This window comes from Bos indicus, chromosome 5 (assembly GCF_029378745.1).
Source record: "Bos indicus isolate NIAB-ARS_2022 breed Sahiwal x Tharparkar chromosome 5, NIAB-ARS_B.indTharparkar_mat_pri_1.0, whole genome shotgun sequence".
NCBI classification, from domain to species: domain Eukaryota; kingdom Metazoa; phylum Chordata; class Mammalia; order Artiodactyla; family Bovidae; genus Bos; species Bos indicus.
In genome coordinates this window covers 112,301,103-112,318,983 of record NC_091764.1, presented here as the reverse complement: position 1 = coordinate 112,318,983, position 17,881 = coordinate 112,301,103, and the positions used below count along the sequence as shown (strand labels likewise).

The following is a 17,881-nucleotide window of genomic DNA, read 5'->3' as shown; positions in this document are numbered from 1 at the left end:
CCCAGCTGTTGCTGTAGTTCTGGTTGCTTTCATGCCCCAGAGAGGCAGAAGAGCCAGAGACAGAGGGGTCTTGCTTGTGTATCACACAGTGTGTCAAACACGTCGAATGCACTTTTCTGAAACAACTACAAGGAGACTTCTTAGGGAGGGATGTTATTCATGCTGGGACGATTCGAAAGTGCAGGAGGAAGGAAGCTATAAGCTGGTATCCGGGATAATTTAAAAATAAGCATTCTGCTAAAAGGCGTGGCACCCTCTGCCGTCACTCAGAATCATGCTAGAAGGTGCGGTGTGTGGTCACTGGGTAATCGGTTGGTCCCTTTGCATTCTACTTCCATTTTAGCTTTGGAGCTGCACTGTCCCCTCTGACCCATTGTATATGTTGAAGAGCCAAACATCTAAATTAAAAGGAGGTTTCTGTGATGGGAAAACAGAGAGAAATCATTCCTGAAGTGGCCAGAAGGCATGGATTTCAGTTCTGCTTTAACTTAATGCAGGTTTGTTTCGTAAAATTCTGTGTAAAACCTGCAGTAATGAAATGCTCCACTTGCAAACCTGACCACAGAAACTTCAGGAAATACAGAGTTGTAGTTCTCCTAACAACCCTTAGACCGCCCTTAGAGTTACTTACACATTTACTTTTGTGATGTCTTTACTAAGTAAGCCTGGGGGGATGGGGCATGGGAAAATCCTACAGTAGTTAGATGGGCTACTGTATTTTAATAGACTGACTTTTCTGATCTTGAGAATTTTAACTCTTCCAACGATTTTAGCTGATAGAGTTGTAGCTTTCACACCTCATATACTACGTGAAATTTAATTTTATGGATCTCGTTCTTCTGCAGAAAAGAATTTTGCTGCTGTTGTTCAGTTGCCCAGTTGTGTCCTACTCTTTGTGACCCCAGGGACTGCAGCACGCCATGAGGGGCCTACCTGCCCCTCACCATCTCCCAAAGTTTGCCCAGCTCCATGTCCATTGCATCAGTGACGCCATCGAGCCATCTCATCCTCTAACACCCTTTTCTCCTTCTGCCCTCAATCTTTCCCACATCAGGACTTTTCCAGTGAGTTGGGTATTTGCCTCAGGTGACCAGAATACTTGAACTTCAGCTTCAGCGTCAGTCCTTCCAGTGAATATCCAGGGTTGATTTCCCTTAAGATTGATGGCCTCCTTTATCACAGTCATGATTATCCCACCGTGTTGTGTGTTTTCAAATCCGTATTATAAAGATACAGAAGGAATAAATGCTCTCATATAGTTTTAAGAGAAAACTTTTTGGGCTCACTTCTGGCTTGCTGTGGAAGAACTACCCTGTTCCAAGTTTTGAATCTGTTCGCCTGTCACCTGCCCACAGCAAAGTTGGGTGCACATGTCAGCACCAGTTACACAGGGCATGCATGCTTGGTCACTTCAGTCACATTCAACTCTTTGTGACCCTATGGACTGTAGCCCGCCAGGCTCCTCTGTCCATGGGAGTCTCCAGGCAAGGATACTGGAGTAGGTTGCCAAGCCCTCCTCCTCCAGGGGAATCTTCCCGACCCAGGGATCGAACCCACGTCTCCTGCATCTCCTGCATCTCCGGCAGGTTCCTTACCACTGAGCCGCCTGGGAAGCCCCCACCAGTTATACGGCAGGGAAATAGCAAGTGAAATTTGAAGCAGCCCATGTTTTCTGGGTGAACGTGCAGAACTAACGTGACAGGAAAAGTGCTGTTCCTGGTGCCTTTAAAGCTGGAAGGGCTTGTTCAGACGGCTCTGCCAGTCTAAAGGAGGCACATTCCCAGTTTATCTCCATCTTTCAGACGTGTGGTGCAAGTACACGTTATTCTCAGGTCTTCTGTGGTGGGTCGTTTGAGCACTGCCTTGTTGATCCTCCGGCAAGAGACTGGAGACATTGAAGTGGCTGGCAGTTTGCAATCTGTCTGCTGCAGTTAGAAAAGATTACTTCAGGGGTGTGATGAGCAGCTACCCAAAATGAAATGGTGAGCCTCAGGTTTTTGAGGACGTGGGAGTTTAATTTATTTGCTTACTTATATGTAATTATTAGTATTTTTGCCATGACTCTGGCATTAAATATGATGTAATAGAAAAAGCACAGACTTTGGGATCAGACCAACTTGTGTTTGAACTCTGGCTCTACCTCTTACTAGCTGTGCAAACAGTAATTAACCTCTTTGAACCTCTTCTTCTTCATCTATAAAATAGAGGCAGTACGTACCTTAAGTAGCTGCCGAGATTGAATGAGTCCTTGTAGTAGGGTACCCAACTCAGTGACTGCATAGTAAAGTTCAGTGTGTTCAATTCATTTCTTAAGTCTCAGTTTCTTTCTCAAGACAAGTCTTTTCTAACTTTGGTACCTTTGCATTTGCTATTTTTGTTGCCTGGAATACTCTTTTCTCCAGATCTTTTCATGGTTTCTCATATTATTTAGATTTCTGCATCTGTCTCCTCAGAAGGGCCTTGCCTGTGAACTCAGTATAAAATGACCACCCAACCTCTCTCTCTTTCCTTTTATTCTACTGTATTTTTCTTCATATAATGTCCACTGTAAGTTATATAACTTATTTACTATGTTTTCCACAGTAGAACATACACTGTGTGAGGGCAGGGATGCCATCTGTCCATGTTACTGCTATATCACCTGACACAGTGCCTAGCGCATAGTAGGTGCCTGATAAATATTAGTTTGATTAATGAATGAATGAGTCAACCCAGAACCTCCCTAGTACCAGGAAAGAGCCCCTGGCAGGTTGCAGAGAGGTAATTGTACCAGGAAGCAGGTACTCTCTGCCTGTTCAGCATGGATGTTCCCACATTTGAGCTCCAAGTGGAAAGTGGGCCTGTGGAGTTCTCTGGGATCCTACCCGACTGCCTCCCACCTCTGGGAGGAGCCCCTTTGAATGAGCTTTACAAGTGACCACTGTTATCTATAGTCTCTGTTTCTGTTGGAATTTGAATAGAGGGAGCCTTTTCAATTCTGGAGTTCTGGAATGCCATATGCTATTAGCTGAAATCACCTGGACTTTCCCCTGGTTCATAAGAATATAGATCATTTTTTTCCAGTCACTCATGCAGATAACATTACTAATACAGTGTCATTTTTAAAAGTGTGGAACTGGTGTGTGTTGTGGAAGAAGAGAAGCACAATATGTAGTAGTGGTCACAAGCTCAGCTTGTCGGTTGAGATAGAGCTGGGCTCCAGTTCCTGCTCTCTACCCTTTACCTACCCTATGACCTTGAGTAATTGCTTAATTTCCCTAAGGTTCAATTTTCTCATCTACAAATAGTATAATTATAACATCTTCCACATAGCTTTGTTTCAAGAATTAAATAAGATGATGCATGCGTGTTTCCACCATTTTATAAGTATTATTACACAATACAGAGCCCTTTTATTTTTCATACTTCAGTAGTTCAAGTTAAATTTTCACAAGCTTATCTTTTGTAAATTACCAGATTTACCAGCCCAGGAGAATACCTCATCACTGCCTGTCTCTCTGCTGGTATTCAGATTAAATAGAAGATATTTATCTTTTTTTGATAATATTATTTCTGATTTCTAAAGCAGATTATTTGAGAGATCATATTTACATATTTCATCAACATTACATATTAAGTCATATTTACACACTGTTTAGAGAGATGAGACATTTGTGGGATTTTGAAAGGGTTGAATGAGCATATCGCTAAAATAGTGATTTTGGTATGTGTAGTTTTTAAAGAATTAGGTATTCCTGTCTTCAAGTCTTCAACGTTCCATTGTTTATTGTATTTGTTTATGCCACAAATCATTTTATAATTTGAATTTATTAGACTGTTATTTGTTACAACCAATCGTTTATAGGAATTAGTCATTTCTTTCTGTCCAACACATGGTAGCATTTCAGTTTGAAAACCCTGACCCTGAATATGTTTTCATAACTGATTCATACATCTCTCTGAAAGGAGAGTCAAAGTCATGGGTTTCTGAAGTAAGCTTTTTGTTTCAGAATAATTTTGCACTTACAGAAAGGTTGCACAGATGGAACAGGGAGCTCTCGTATACCGTTCACTGGCTGCCCCAAATGTTAGCATCTTGCATACCTGTGGTGCATTTGTCAAAACTAAGATTAACATTGGTTACACTGCTAAGTAAACTCCACGCTTTATTTAGATCTCATTTGTTTTCCCACTCATCTCCTTTTTCTGTTCCAAGATCCAGTCTAGAATACCGCAGTGCATTTGGCCATATGATTTTTAGATGGTGGATCAGTAGGATCTCAGAGAAAATCAACTTTTCCTTCTCTCACCTCTACCTCCTCCTTTTTGTCTTTACTCCGTATCTGACTTTTAGCAGGTCCTTCTTTCTCTGGCAACAAATAAAGGGACCCTTCTGGGTCCGTTAACCACTGTTTTGGTATTGACAGCTCAGAATTTCAGGCACGTGCTTTGAACACTTACTGTACATTTAATTTTATTAATGAATGAGTGCTGATTCTTCTGCCTTTCTCTGTCTCTCACTCCTTATGCGTACCAGGTCGTCTGGAGTCCGGGAACAGAGCGTGCTGCTTCACTCACTGCGTGTCCCAGAACTGCCTTCCAGAAGCCTTCCAGAAGGAAGCAGTTCTCCCCTCCTCTTCCCTCTCCCCCTCCCTCCTGCCCCACACAACTTGGGGTGTGGTTTTAAACAAGGAGGTTTTTATATAAGGCCCTTTTACTCTGCAAAATAGAGTTTCTCTTTGGGGGTATGGTACTAGGTTACACTCCTAGCAGTTCTTGCTCCTGTCCAAGAGAAAAGCTATCTGATGTAAAGACCTCTAGTGAGACATTTATAGTCTGTGATATGGTTTTTTTTTTTTTTTTTTAATTTTATTTTATTTTTAAACTTTACATAATTGTATTAGTTTTGCCAAATATCAAAATGAATCCACCACAGGTATACATGTGTTCCACTTTTCACATACATGAGGTTTTTTGGAGCTTCAAAGGGCAGGAGTTATTTTACCAAATTGTATTACAGTGAGAAAAATTGAGGCTAAAAAGAAATCCAGTGACTTGATTAGGTAGCAGCAGAGCCAGTACTGGAACCCCTGCCTTCCCATTCTTCCATGTTTTGGGTCTACCCTTAAAGGTTAGTACTGTTTAAAATACTGTTGTTTACATTAAAAGCACAGGCCAGAAATACATTTTTAGTGCCATGTACACTATGCTAGGCTTCCCTGGTGGCTCAGATGGTAAAGCATCTGCCTGCAATGTGGGAGACCCGGGTTCGATCCCTGGGTCGGGAAGATCCTCTGGAGATGGAAATGGCAACCCACTCCAGTACCCTTGCCTGGAAAATCCCATGGATGGAAGAGCCTTGTATGCTACAGTCCATGGGGTCTCAAAGAGTCAGACGCAACTGAGCGACTTCACTCACACTGTGCTAACTGTTCAGGCTGATATTCCAAGTTGAAGGAAGAAAATCATGAAATGGTCTAGAAAGCTTGAAAAACTCTGTATAAGGAGCAGGAGAAGAAAACATTGCAGGGATGCTGTAGGACGGGGCAGAAGTTGAGAGCCAGGACGCAGAGAGGCAGGGGAGAGCAGTGGGGCGCAGAGGCCTCCCCCTGTCTGTCACATCTCTGTAGCGTCTGCAGGAAGGACTTAGAAGAGGCTGCAGTAAATAGGGGCCCACAGGAATGGTACTTTTGGGAATGATATCAGAAAATTACTTGAAACGTCAGTCCACACTTGTCCTACCCCACGTAGAAAGCCTCTTGTTTCTCTTTCTCCGTGACTTCCAGCGTCGGGTAGCGTCACCTTTGTATTCCCTTGGCACCTACAAATACATAACTATTTGAGTTTTTAAGAAACCAGCACTTCCTTTTTTATTATTTATGCACACGTGTATCACACATGAGGCCAAATGACTTGGAAATTGTCAGGGGCCCCAGTAGTAGGGCATGTGTGCTAGCTAAAGTTGCATTTTCCTGTGACTTAAGTAAAAATCTATATTACATCAATATCTTTCTCATTGCATCGTAATTATTCACTTTTGAGACCATTTTTCCCTCATTAGACTTAAGATTCCTCAAGCATGAGAACCATGTCTATATTTCTAGCACCCAGCCCTAGCTTTGAGAGTACAGAATAATGTTTGAACGCATGAATTGAATTGTGGGCCCCATCAAACCACTTGGTTGGGATGTGGTGTCTGAGTGATGTTTTATTTGAAAATACTCTTCACTCTTATGCACACCTATTTGATGGTTATTGCCCTCAAACAGCCACTGAAGGCAGAGACTCTGTCTAGTGGCTACTTTATCCCCCCAGCAAGCTCAGTGTCTGGCACAGGCAGTAGATCCTCAGATTTTTTGAGTGAACGCCAAGGAAAGTTTTGACAAGGAGCTGAGGAATAACTGAATAAGGCACGAATATGAAGTACATAGGCATGCTCACCAACAAATGTGTGAGCCCTCAAGCAGCTAAGCAAATATATGTAAAGTGAATAAATGAAACTATGTCTTAACTTATTTTAAGACAGCTTACCCTGAGGTCTCTGTTTCTCACGGAGTGTTAGTATCTTAGATAATTGACTGTCACAGTGAAGAGGAGAGGTGGAACGTTAGTTATCGCAGAATATTAGAGAAGTAACTGTGGATTCCAGAGTCTGAATCCTTCATTCTTTATTCTTTCTTATAAAACGTTAATTACAACTTGTACTTACGTATGTGCAGTTTGATGTCTTGTTTCCCACTGGACTGAAAGCTTTATGTGAGCAGAGACCATAGTTGTATCCAGCCTACTAGCCCAGACCCTAACATATTTATTTAGTAAATATGTTAGGTAAGTGCATGAGAGAATGCATGGAGGAGAACTCTTTGCTCATCCTGACCCCCAATCACTATTTTGGAGGTGATGCTGTAAAATAACCCAGGCAGCAGAAATGAGGAATAAATACCCTCCTTGGGGGGTACCTTCACTTACTTTTAAAAATAATTTAAAAATTGAGATGTAATTGACATAAACACCTTCACCTACCTTTACTCATATATTCTAATAATGAAACGAGTGAGCATACAGAGAATAGTCTGGTTTTCAGTGATGGGTGATGTGTTTTTACTATTTGGGTGATTTTGCAATTTATAGAATAAACTGAAGTATAAAAATACACCAGTGGGGGACACATGTACACCCATGGCTGATTCATGTGAATGTATGGTAAAAACCACTACAGTATTGTAATTAGCCTCCAATTAAAATAAATAATTTACAAAAACAAACAAAAAATACACCAATAGCATCAGTATAATTCACTGCTGCAGAGATGAATTTTCTAATTATGAGCATGCTAAGCTTGCTCATAAAACCTACATTGTTCCTTCTCTCGTCTTCCCAGTAAAACACATTCTCCAGTTTGAAGCTAGGGGTGGTGTTATCTATTGCTGAACTGAATTGTATTTGTGTATTTCTTCTGGGATTGATATCTGAACGTTAATGAGGAGAAAAAAATGTACCAGTTATTATGAAATCAGACTTTGGGGATTTATAGAAGGAACAGAATTTGGAGTAAGAATATATACTATCTAAAATTAGTTGTAACAATATTCTAAACGTGCTAGGCTGTGTTCAGAATAGAACTTAGGAGATATTACATCATATCAAGTGCATTAGATTTAGATCAAAGACTCACAGAAACGAGTCGAGAGAGACCAGATTTTCTCTCTCTGAGGTGGTTCTTTCACCATTCTTTTCCCTTTGACAAACCTTCAATAGTAGAGAACACATGTACCCCTGTGTTCGTTGCAGCGCTGTTTACAGTAGCTAGGACATGGAAGCAACCTAGATATCCATCGACAGATGAATGGATAAAGAAGCTGTAGTACATATGTACAATGGAATACTACTCAGCCATAAAAGGAACGCATTTGAGTCAGTTCCAATGGGGTGGATGAACCTAGAGCCAGTTATACAGAGTGAAATAAGTCAGATAAAAACAAATATTGTATATTAAAGCATAAATATGGAATCTAGAAAAATGATACTGATGAACTTAACAGGGAAGCCATGGTGACGCAGACATGGAGAACAGACTTGTGGAGAAGGGCAGGGACGCGGAAAGAGAAGGTGAAATGAATGGAGAGAGCAGCATGCAAGCATAATCACTACATGTGTAAAACAGATGGCCAATGGAAGTTTGCCGAATGACTCAGGGAACTTAAACTGGGGCTCTGTAACAACCTGGAGGAGTGGGAAAGGGTGGGGAGGTGGAAGGGAGGTTCAGGGAGGAGGGGACATATGTACACCTATGGTTAATTCATGTTGATGTATGACAGAAAACAAACCAATGTCATAAATAATAATGAAATACAATTTTTAAAAATGACAAATAATTTTTCCAGAAGAAATGTGTTAGAAAATGGGAGTCCTCTCCTGTTACAAACTTTTAAATAAATCTGAAACAAAATTTTTAACTTAAAAACACTGAACATTGTTCAGTGCACAACAAAAGATGATGTACTTTGTTGTCGTTCAGTCGCTAAGTCATTGTATCGACTTTGGCAACCCCATGGACTGCGTTGGTGACCATACTCTTTACTACTAAGCTACCTAGGAAGCCCATGATGTGCTTTAAAAGCACTTAATTGGGACTGTCAAAAGAAAGGTGAATTAAATCTGCTTAATACTAGTTACTTGGGTTTTCCAGGTGTCGCAGTGGTAAAGAATCCACCTCCCAGTGCAGGAGACATAAAAGACTCGGGTTTGATCCCTGGGCTACAGTCCATGGGGTCACAGAGTCAGACACGACTGAACACACACGTCAGCTCACCCAGCTCAAGTACTAGATACTCAACCTGATTTATGATTGGCATCATGAACATGGATGCAGCATGTTTAATTTTCCAGAGTAAAGTGAATTTAAGTTAGACCAAACTATCATTAAATGGGGCAGCAGTTCTTAACCTGACGCTGCATTAGAATCACGTGGCAAGTTTTTGAAAAACCCTGATTCCCAAGCCTCACTCCAGACCAATTAAAAACGTTATCCATGAACTTATGGTTGAGGGGTGGGGAAGGGTGGGGAGGAGGGATAGGTTGGGAGTTTGCGATTGACAGATACACACTGCTGAATTTAAAATAGATAACACAAGGACCTACTGTAAAAAATAAGTAAATTTTAAAAATTCTCAGATAATTTTATTTGTGAAGTAAGTGTTGCGAATCACTGGAATGGGGAAATAATGCAAGGATAAAAATTCAGCATATTTGGTTCTAGTCCTGGCTTCTGCTTTCTAATATTTTGTTGAGAATTTTTGTGTCAGTATTTATAAGCTGTGTTGTTCTGTAGTTTTGTTGTGGTCTCTTTCTGGCTTTGGTATCAGAGTAACTAATAGAGTTAGTTGGAAAGTGTTCCTTTCTCTGTTTTCTGAAAGAGTTCTTAAAGGATTATTACTAATTCTTCTGTTAAATTTTTGGTAAAATTTGCCAGTGAAGCCATCTGAGCCTGAATTTTCTTTTGAGGAAGATTTTAAATTAACAAGTCAATCTCTGCTTTTTATACGTCTGTCTGTTTTTTGGGTTTTTTTTTTTTTTTTTTTTAATCAATGTCAATAGTCTGTGCCAGTCTAGGAACTGGTCCACTTTATCTGAGTTATCTAATTTGTTGACATGTGGTTCTTCATGGTATCTCTGTTAACTTTGTTAATTTCTATAGTTGGTGATAATGTCTCCTCCTACATTCCTGATTTTCTCTCTCTTTTCTTGGTTGTTCTAACTAAACATTTATCAATTTTGTTAATCTTTGTAAACAGCAAATTTTTGGTTCTATTGGTTTTCTCTATTTTCTACATAATTGCTTTATAATTTAAAGCAGTGGCATCACCGACTCAATGGAGATGAGTTTGGGTAAACTCTGGGAGTTGGTGATGGACAGGGAGGGCTGGCGTGCTGCAGTCCACGGCGTTGCAAAGAGTCGGACACAACTTTTGCGTGTCCAACTTCCATTTAACTTTCATTTAACTTTCATTCTTCTGCTTACTTGGGTTTAGTTGCACTTCTTTTCTAGCTTCTGATAGTGAAGTTTTTCTTTAGAGCATGAGTTTGAAGTCTTCCTTCTATTTTCATACAAACATTTAAATCTATGAATTTCCCTCTAAGCATTAGTTTAGATATATAGCCCATAAATCTTTATATGTTCAGTTCAAAATACTTTCTAATGTCTCTATTATTTTTCCTTTGACCCATTGGCTATTTCATGATTTCAGTTGCTCAGTCGTGTCTGACTCTTTGCGATGCCATGGACTGTAGCACGCCAGCCCTCCCTGTCCATCACCAACTCCGAGTTTACCCAAACTCATCTCCATTGAGTTGGTGATGCCATCCAACAATCTCATCCTCTCTTCTCCTCTTCTCCTGCTGCCTTCAATCATTCCCAGCAACAGGGTCTTTTTCAAGGAGTCAGTTCTTCACATCAGGTGGCCAAAATATTGGAGTTTCAGCTTCAACGTCAGTCCTTCCAATGAACACCCAGGACTGATCTCCTTTAGGATGGACTGGTTGGATCTCCTTGCAGTCCAAGGGACTCACAAAAGTCTTCTCCAACATCACAATTTGAAAGCATCAATTCTTCGGCACTCAGCTTTCTTTATAGTCCAACTCTCACATCCATACATGACTACTGGAAGAACCATAGCTTTGCCTAGACGGATCTTTGTTGGCAAAGTAATGTCTCTGCTTTTTAATATGCTGATTAGGTTGTTCATAGCTTTTCTTCCAAGGAGCAAGCGTGTTTTAATTCCATAGCTGCAGTCACCATCTGCAGTGATTTTGGAGCCCCCCAAAATAAAATCTCTGTTTCCACTGTTTCCCCATCTATTTGCCATGAAGTCATGGAACCAAATGCCATGATCTTAGTTTTCTGAATGTTGAGCTTTAAGCCAACTTTTTCACTCTCCACTTTCACTTTCATCAAGAGGCTCTTTAGTTCTTTGCTTTCTGCCATAGGGTGGTGTCATCCGCATATCTGAGGTTATTGATATTTCCCCCTGCAATCTTGATTCCAGCTTGTGCTTCCTCCAGCCCAGCGTTTCTCATGATGTACTCTGCATATAAGTTAAATAAGCAGGGCAACAGTATACAGCCTTGACGTACTCCTTTTCCAATTTGGAACCAGTCTGTTGTTCCATGTCCAGTTCTAACTGTTGCTTCCTGACCTGCATACAGAGTTCTCAAGAGGCAGGTCAGGTGGTCTGGTATTCCCATCTCTTTCAGAATTTTCCACAGTTTATTGTGATCCACACAGTCAAAGGCTTTGGCATAGTCAATAAAGCAGAAATAGATGTTTTTCTGAAACTCTCATGCTTTTTCGATGATCCAACAGATGTTGGCAATTTGATCTCTGGTTCCTCTGCCTTTTCTAAAACCAGCTTGAACATCTGGAGGTTCACAGTTCACGTATTGTTGAAACCTGGCTTGGAGAATTTTGAGTATTACTTTAGTGTGTGAGACGAGTGCAATTTTGCAGTAGTTTGAGCGTTCTTTGGCATTGCCTTTCTTTGGGATTGGAATGAACTCTGACCTTTTCCAGTCTTGTGGCCGTTGCTGAGTTTTCCAAATTTGCTGGCATACTGAGTGCAGCACTTTCACAGCATCATCTTTCAGGATTTGAAATAGCTCAACTGGAATTCTATGACCTCCACTAGCTTTGTTCATAGTGATGCTTCCTAAGGCCCACTTGACTTCACTTTCCAGGATGTCTGGCTCTAGGTGAGTGTGAGTGATCACACCATCGTTATTATCTGGGTTGTGAAGATCTTTTTTGTACAGTTCTTCTGTGTATTCTTGCCACCTCTTCTTAATATCTTCTGCTTCTGTTAGGTCCATACCATTTCTGTCCTTTATTGAGCCCATCTTTGCATGAAATGTTCCCTTGATATCTCTAATTTTCTTGAAGAGATCTCTAGTCTTTCCCATTCTATTGTTTTCCTCTATTTCTTTGCATTGATCGCTGAGGAAGGCTTTCTTATCTCTCCTTGCTGTTCTTTGGAACTGCATTCAAATGGGTATATCTTTCCTTCCAGAAGTGCTTTTCACTTCTCTTCTTTTCACAGCTATTTGTAAGGCCTCCTCAGACAGCCATTTTGTTTTTTTGCATTTCTTTTTCCTGGGGATGGTCTTGATCCCTGTCTCCTGTACATTGTCACCAACCTCCATCCATAGTTCATCAAGCACTCTATCAGATCTAGTCCCTTAAATCTATTTCCCACTTCCACTGTATAATCGTAAGGGATTTGATGTAGGTCATACCTGAATGGTCTAGTGGTTTTCCCTACTTTCTTCAATTTAAGTCTGAATTTGGCAATAAGGAGTTCATGATCTGAGCCACAGTCAGCTCCCGATCTTGTTTTTGCTGACCGTTTAGAGCTTTTCTATCTTTGGCTGCAAAGAATATAATCAATCTGATTTAAGAGTGTGTTATTTAATTTCTCCGTATTTTTGAATTTCTCGGATTTTCTTCTATTGTTAGTTTCTAATTTAATTTCATTGTAGTCAAAGAATGTACTTTGTATCATTTAAATTCATTTAACCTTATTGAAAGTCGTTTTATGGCCTAGTATATGATCTGTCCTAGAGCCCGTTCCATGTATGCTTGAGAAGAATCTGTGTTCTGTGGTTGTTGGGTGGAGTGTATTGTTCGAGTCTTGACGTTCTTGTAGATTTTCTGCATATTTGTTCATTATCAAGAACGAGGTTGATTGTAATTCATGAGTAGATAAATCAAACATTCTTTATTCTAAATCATGTAAGTATCATGAAGTTGAATTAAAATGGAGAAATCTTCTAGTATTAGTTGTATCTTAGGAATACCAGGAATGACATCTAATTTATTTTCTAGTGTATTCGTCCTTTTTATTTTAGTATCTTACTATGGCGATCACTTTTAATCCTCATGAAAACTCATAATTTCAGACTCAACTCCAGCCAGGCCAGTCTGTCAGTTGATCATTTCTGGGTTTCTGTATCCTCCTTGGAACTATGAGAACCTCCATGGCTTAGAGTCAGATATCTTAGTGGGGTTTTGGGGTGGGGAGAAAAGATTTTTGAGAAGGCTTGTTTGCCTTTTGCTCTCTTCAAGCATATAAACCTCACTGAATTTCTAATACAGCAGTGACTTTTTGGGCTAACTTGTAATATCTAGTCAAGGAGCATTTCCTTTATTCCCAAAATCAACAAGTTTATTTTGGAGCCTTTTCGTAACATAAATATTCTGAAAAGCTGCAGTCAAATTCATGGTCTTTTGATTATGTTTAAAGTTTCATATCCAGATTTAAAGAAGGGAGAAAAAGATTTATCGGTGTTTGTGACAGAGCCGAGGTAATGGGACGTTCCTGCAGTCAGATTCTTCGTTGAAGAGGTCTTTGTCCTGAGCAAGGATGGTACACGGGCAGGGGTTTTGCTCTTTCCCAGTTATTCCTGTACTAATTCTTTGCTCTTCTCTTCTATTTCCCTCATAACTCACACTTCCCCTCCCTATTCTAGAAGTCTTGGGGAAACCAGTAATGGGTGAATACAAATGAGGTAGGAGCAACCTGCTGAGCTGCACATCTCCCTTCCCAGTAAAATACAGAACTTCTGACCAGTGGGAGCCACAGAGCCAGACTTGGGAGTATACCACCTGATAGATTCAATTGTTTGATACATTCAGTCCTTGGGCATCAGCCCTTGAATACCATTGGCATACCTTTATGGTCTTACCGGGCAGAAGAACGTCAGGTTCCTCCCCTTGCTCTAATTTCCTGAGTAGCCAGTTGTTCAAATAGCAGTTGATCACCTTTATTTGAAATAGGTTGAAAACTTGGTTCTTTTCATGGGGATGGAGAAGCTCAGGTTCCCACTTTCTGGTTTGTTTCTTTTCTTTGAACCCTTTACTGGCAGGCAGCTCAGCTGATTCACCAGGCATCAGCTTCAAAGACATCTGTTCATCTATAGATAATAGGCTGCTTGCACAGATGCATTTAAAACCAGATGCTATATTAAATTTGTGGAATTCGGTAACAGTGAAAGTATAAAGACTCGTGCTTGTACATAAATAGGTATTTTTGTTTAGTTTTTTATTGACTTGGGGACTGGAGAGGAAATCTAAATGGTGATATACACTAACATAGAATTTATCGCATTCCTACTTTTAAAAATTGCCTTGATCTAGCACTGTGTTTGAAAATAATCACTTGAACTAGTGTTAGCTTTATCTTGGTGAGGGTGGTTGTGTATTAAATTATGGTCTCTTAAATGTGCTCCTGATCTGAGTATCTTTTGCAGTGAATACATAATATATGACTCTTATGGTATTTAAATTATTGAATGATTTCTTCTAAAATGAATAATCCCAAGGCCTAGAAACATAAAGGCGTTTTATTTAGACTGCTTAGAATTAAGAGGAATTAAGATAGACTAAGGAAAGGGGAAATTCATGTAAATACTGTTTCTTTGTGGTCAGACATCGCAGAAGAAGGATTGTTGTATATATACACAGCCAAACAGATACCGTACACCATAATTCTGAATTTGCTGCTTATTTTCCTCCTTACAAACATTGTTAGAGTGAGCAGGGATTATGCAATGTATGAAATAATACATACCTGCTATCAGGTTGTAGCAGTACCCAGGGCATACTGACACAGGGTTAATTCTGTTACGTGAATGGGAAACTTGGTCAGATTGCAGATTAGACTAGAGTTTGGTATTAACTGCTGAGAGGCACAAATGGAATTTTCAGATAACTGAACTTTAATTTCACTTAGTTTGAGATAGAAAAGGTTTATTAGATGAATCTTCCCCTTTGAACTAGAGCCATTTAAAAAAAAGCAACTAAACTCCATGAATCATAGACTTAACCTTTTGCTTTCATGAAGCAAGAAGTTTTTCAGTCAAGAAGTTTGCATAATGGATTCCTTATGGCCCTATCTGTATATGGGTTTTTGGAAAGGCGCGCATTGCTATTTCAGAACTATTCTTGGATAATAGACGTATTTTTCATTCATTATTGTTTTTTTGAAGTGTTCAGACTTACTGCATTAGGTTTCCCTGTTCTCTGAAATGAAACAAGTTTGATACATTTAATCATTTTCCAGTAACTCATCTTACACTGGGCCTTAGAAACACTGTAAAAGCTAACAGATTCCCCTTTCCCCTCTTACTTTATTCTGCCTGGCCCTCCTCTTTCTTCCAAGGAAACATATGGCACAGTATTAAGTATTTCCCTTCACTTTAGAATCACAGAGACCTGATGTGAATCCTAGTTCCTGCACTTTTGAGCCATTTGACCTAAGGCAAAAGTTTAAAGGTTTGGTCCTTAGTTTTTCCATCTGTAAAATGGAGATAATAATTGTAATATCCCCACAGGGCTTTTTTTTTTTTTTTTTAAGTATGTCAGTCATTTAATATAGGACTGACACGTAGCAACACTCAATGATTCCTCTTACAATTTTATTATTACTGTTGCTGCTGATCTATAATTTATTCTGAAATCAAGTTCTTAATTTAAATTTATTTTACTGAAGCTGATCTCCTAGACTTCTTTGTCCCTGGCCTGAATCATCTATGTCCCTCAGCCCCTTTGTCTGTCTTGGCACAGAATGAACCCAGGCAATCACATTCCGGGCCTGTTATCTTAGCAGCACAGGCTTTCAGGAGACCCTGGAGAAACAGAGAAGTGGGGAGCCCAGGTTCTGGAATCAGAATGCTTGAGTTCCGAACCTGTTGTACCTCTATTAGTGGATAACCTTAGGGAAATTACTTAATCTCTCTGGGCCTCATTTTCCTTGCCTGTAAAGTAGGATAATAATACCTGTTCTGTCCATTGGTTCTATCAGTGTTAGCTATTAGTGTGACTGTTGCCACTTTTATCTTTTATTCTGCAAGGCTTTCTTAATTTTAACAGTGTTAATTTGTAAATGATAATAATACCCTCCTATTTAGATTTCTCTGACTGTATGTATCATCATTTAGAGATGCAGTTCAATTAAGAAACAAATTGCCAAATACCTACTGTGTATTGAGTACTATTGGTTGGGAGAGCATCATAGATTAATAAGATACATTCCCTGTCCTCCAGGAGTTTACATTATTTGGGGGTAAGTATTACACAGGGCAAAATATCTCTATACTTTTTATAACAGATACAAGGTAGTTCATCGGAGGCCTGGAGTAATTCTCAGTTGGGAAGGTCAGGTGAAGAAGTGATGAGGTGGGCATTTCCAGGTGAAGTGAATTGTGAGTAATTGGACAATCCGGATTGTGGTGACTTAGAATGGGTGAGGGCTTCCCTGGTGGCTCAGATGGTAAGAATCTGTCTATAATGCAGGAGACTGGGGTTCAATCCCTGGGTTGGGAAGATCCAGTGCTATCACTGCAGCATGAGAAGATGCAGTAAACTTGATAAAATAGGAGTGTAAGGAGGTAGCAGAGTTGAAGTTGGCTTAAAAATTTTAGTGTTAGTACTGGGGAGGAGGATGGTGATACCATTAAAGAGAAAAAGGATGGAATGTTGATTAGATTTGAGGAGTTGGGTGGGGAAGAGATGGCTCAGCAGGTAAAGAATCTACCTGCAATGCAGAAGACACTGGAGATACAGGTTCCATCCCAGGGTCTGGGAAGATCCCCTGGAGAAAGAAACGGCAACCCACTCCAGTATTCTTGCCTGAAAAATCCCATGGACAGAGGAGCCTGGCGGGCTGCAGTCCAGTGAGTCACAAAGAGTCGGATAGGACTGAGCGACTAGGCACAAGCAGTAGGTTTTGGACCTGCTGGGTTTGAAGGTGGTCAGGAGACTGGTTACAGGTCTGCCATCTGGGGAGGCCGTCTTAAAACTGCTTTGTGGATGGGGAAGACAGACGTTAGGGTAATGCAATTCCACATAGATACAGGTCGCCCTCAGATGGGACTTGCAGGACCTTAGAATGAAGACTTATCACAGAAAGGAACTTCCCTTGGCCAGTGAGATCCTCTCAATCTTCCTTTTCCGAACATGTTCTCACTTCGCTTCTGATTGGAGGCCTTTGTCATTCCGCATGGTGTGCAGTGGTAATAATACCTTTAGGTTTCACTCACATTTGAAATAAAGATAATTGGCTTTTAACTCTAAAAAATTCCTATTAACTTGTTACATCAGGTGGTGTTGCCAGAGTAGAAATAGGAGAAAACCCCCTCATCACCCTCCCCTGGCCCGGATGTGCTTTGAATCACCTAGCTTTGTGTTTCACGTCAACAGAAGGCTCAAAGTGCAGAGGAAGAGGCAGAGAAGAGTTGTCTTAATGGGAAAATAGTTTCTGGCCGAGGGAAGTGCATTGCTTGGTGAAAACAGGTATAATTTTTAGATCCAAAAAAGAAGATTTTACAAATAACCAATACTCCCTGATCTGTAACTCACTACACTTAACTGTGATAAACATTTACCACCAGGAGGAAGGCGTAGAGCAGCTAGAAAAAGCCTTTTCTGCTGGGCAGTGGTCCTCATTATGTTTTCTTTGAGTTAAGAATTTGTGTTTTTTCAGTCCTGGAGGAGGACACAGTGTTTGTTGTAGGAGGTTTTGAGCAATAGGCAAGACTCTGGTACTTTGTGGATTGTTATCGCCCTGCAAGACCCTTCGCAACTTCCTCTCGCCGCCCACAGCAGAATACGGAAGCCCTGCTGTATCAGGCCACTTCTGCAATTACAGCCACAGTTACCGGGGATCCTTGTTTCACACTACACCCTTGTGTGTCGAGGCTTTCTGTGCATTTGAAAATGTGTCTTTTGTGGTGGAACAGCTGCCTGAGCCTTCATCTCCCCTCTCTCTCTGCTGCCCTGCAGTGCTGCAGTTGAAGCTCCAGCAGCGCCGGACTCGGGAGGAGCTGGTGAGCCAAGGGATCATGCCGCGTA

The 17,881-nt window shown here is 40.5% G+C and overlaps 1 protein-coding gene across 3 annotated transcripts in view; it reads left to right on the top strand.

The window, feature by feature from the left end:
* The window catches only part of MRTFA (myocardin related transcription factor A), a 176,139-nt gene that overhangs the window by 118,803 nt on the left and 39,455 nt on the right, over positions 1-17,881 (top strand). For all 3 annotated transcript variants that reach the window (XM_019961855.2, XM_070790458.1, XM_019961853.2), the window contains one exon: positions 17,813-17,878. In XM_019961855.2, the coding sequence (XP_019817414.2) occupies positions 17,813-17,878 (66 nt within the window). The remainder of the gene's footprint in view (positions 1-17,812; positions 17,879-17,881) is intronic.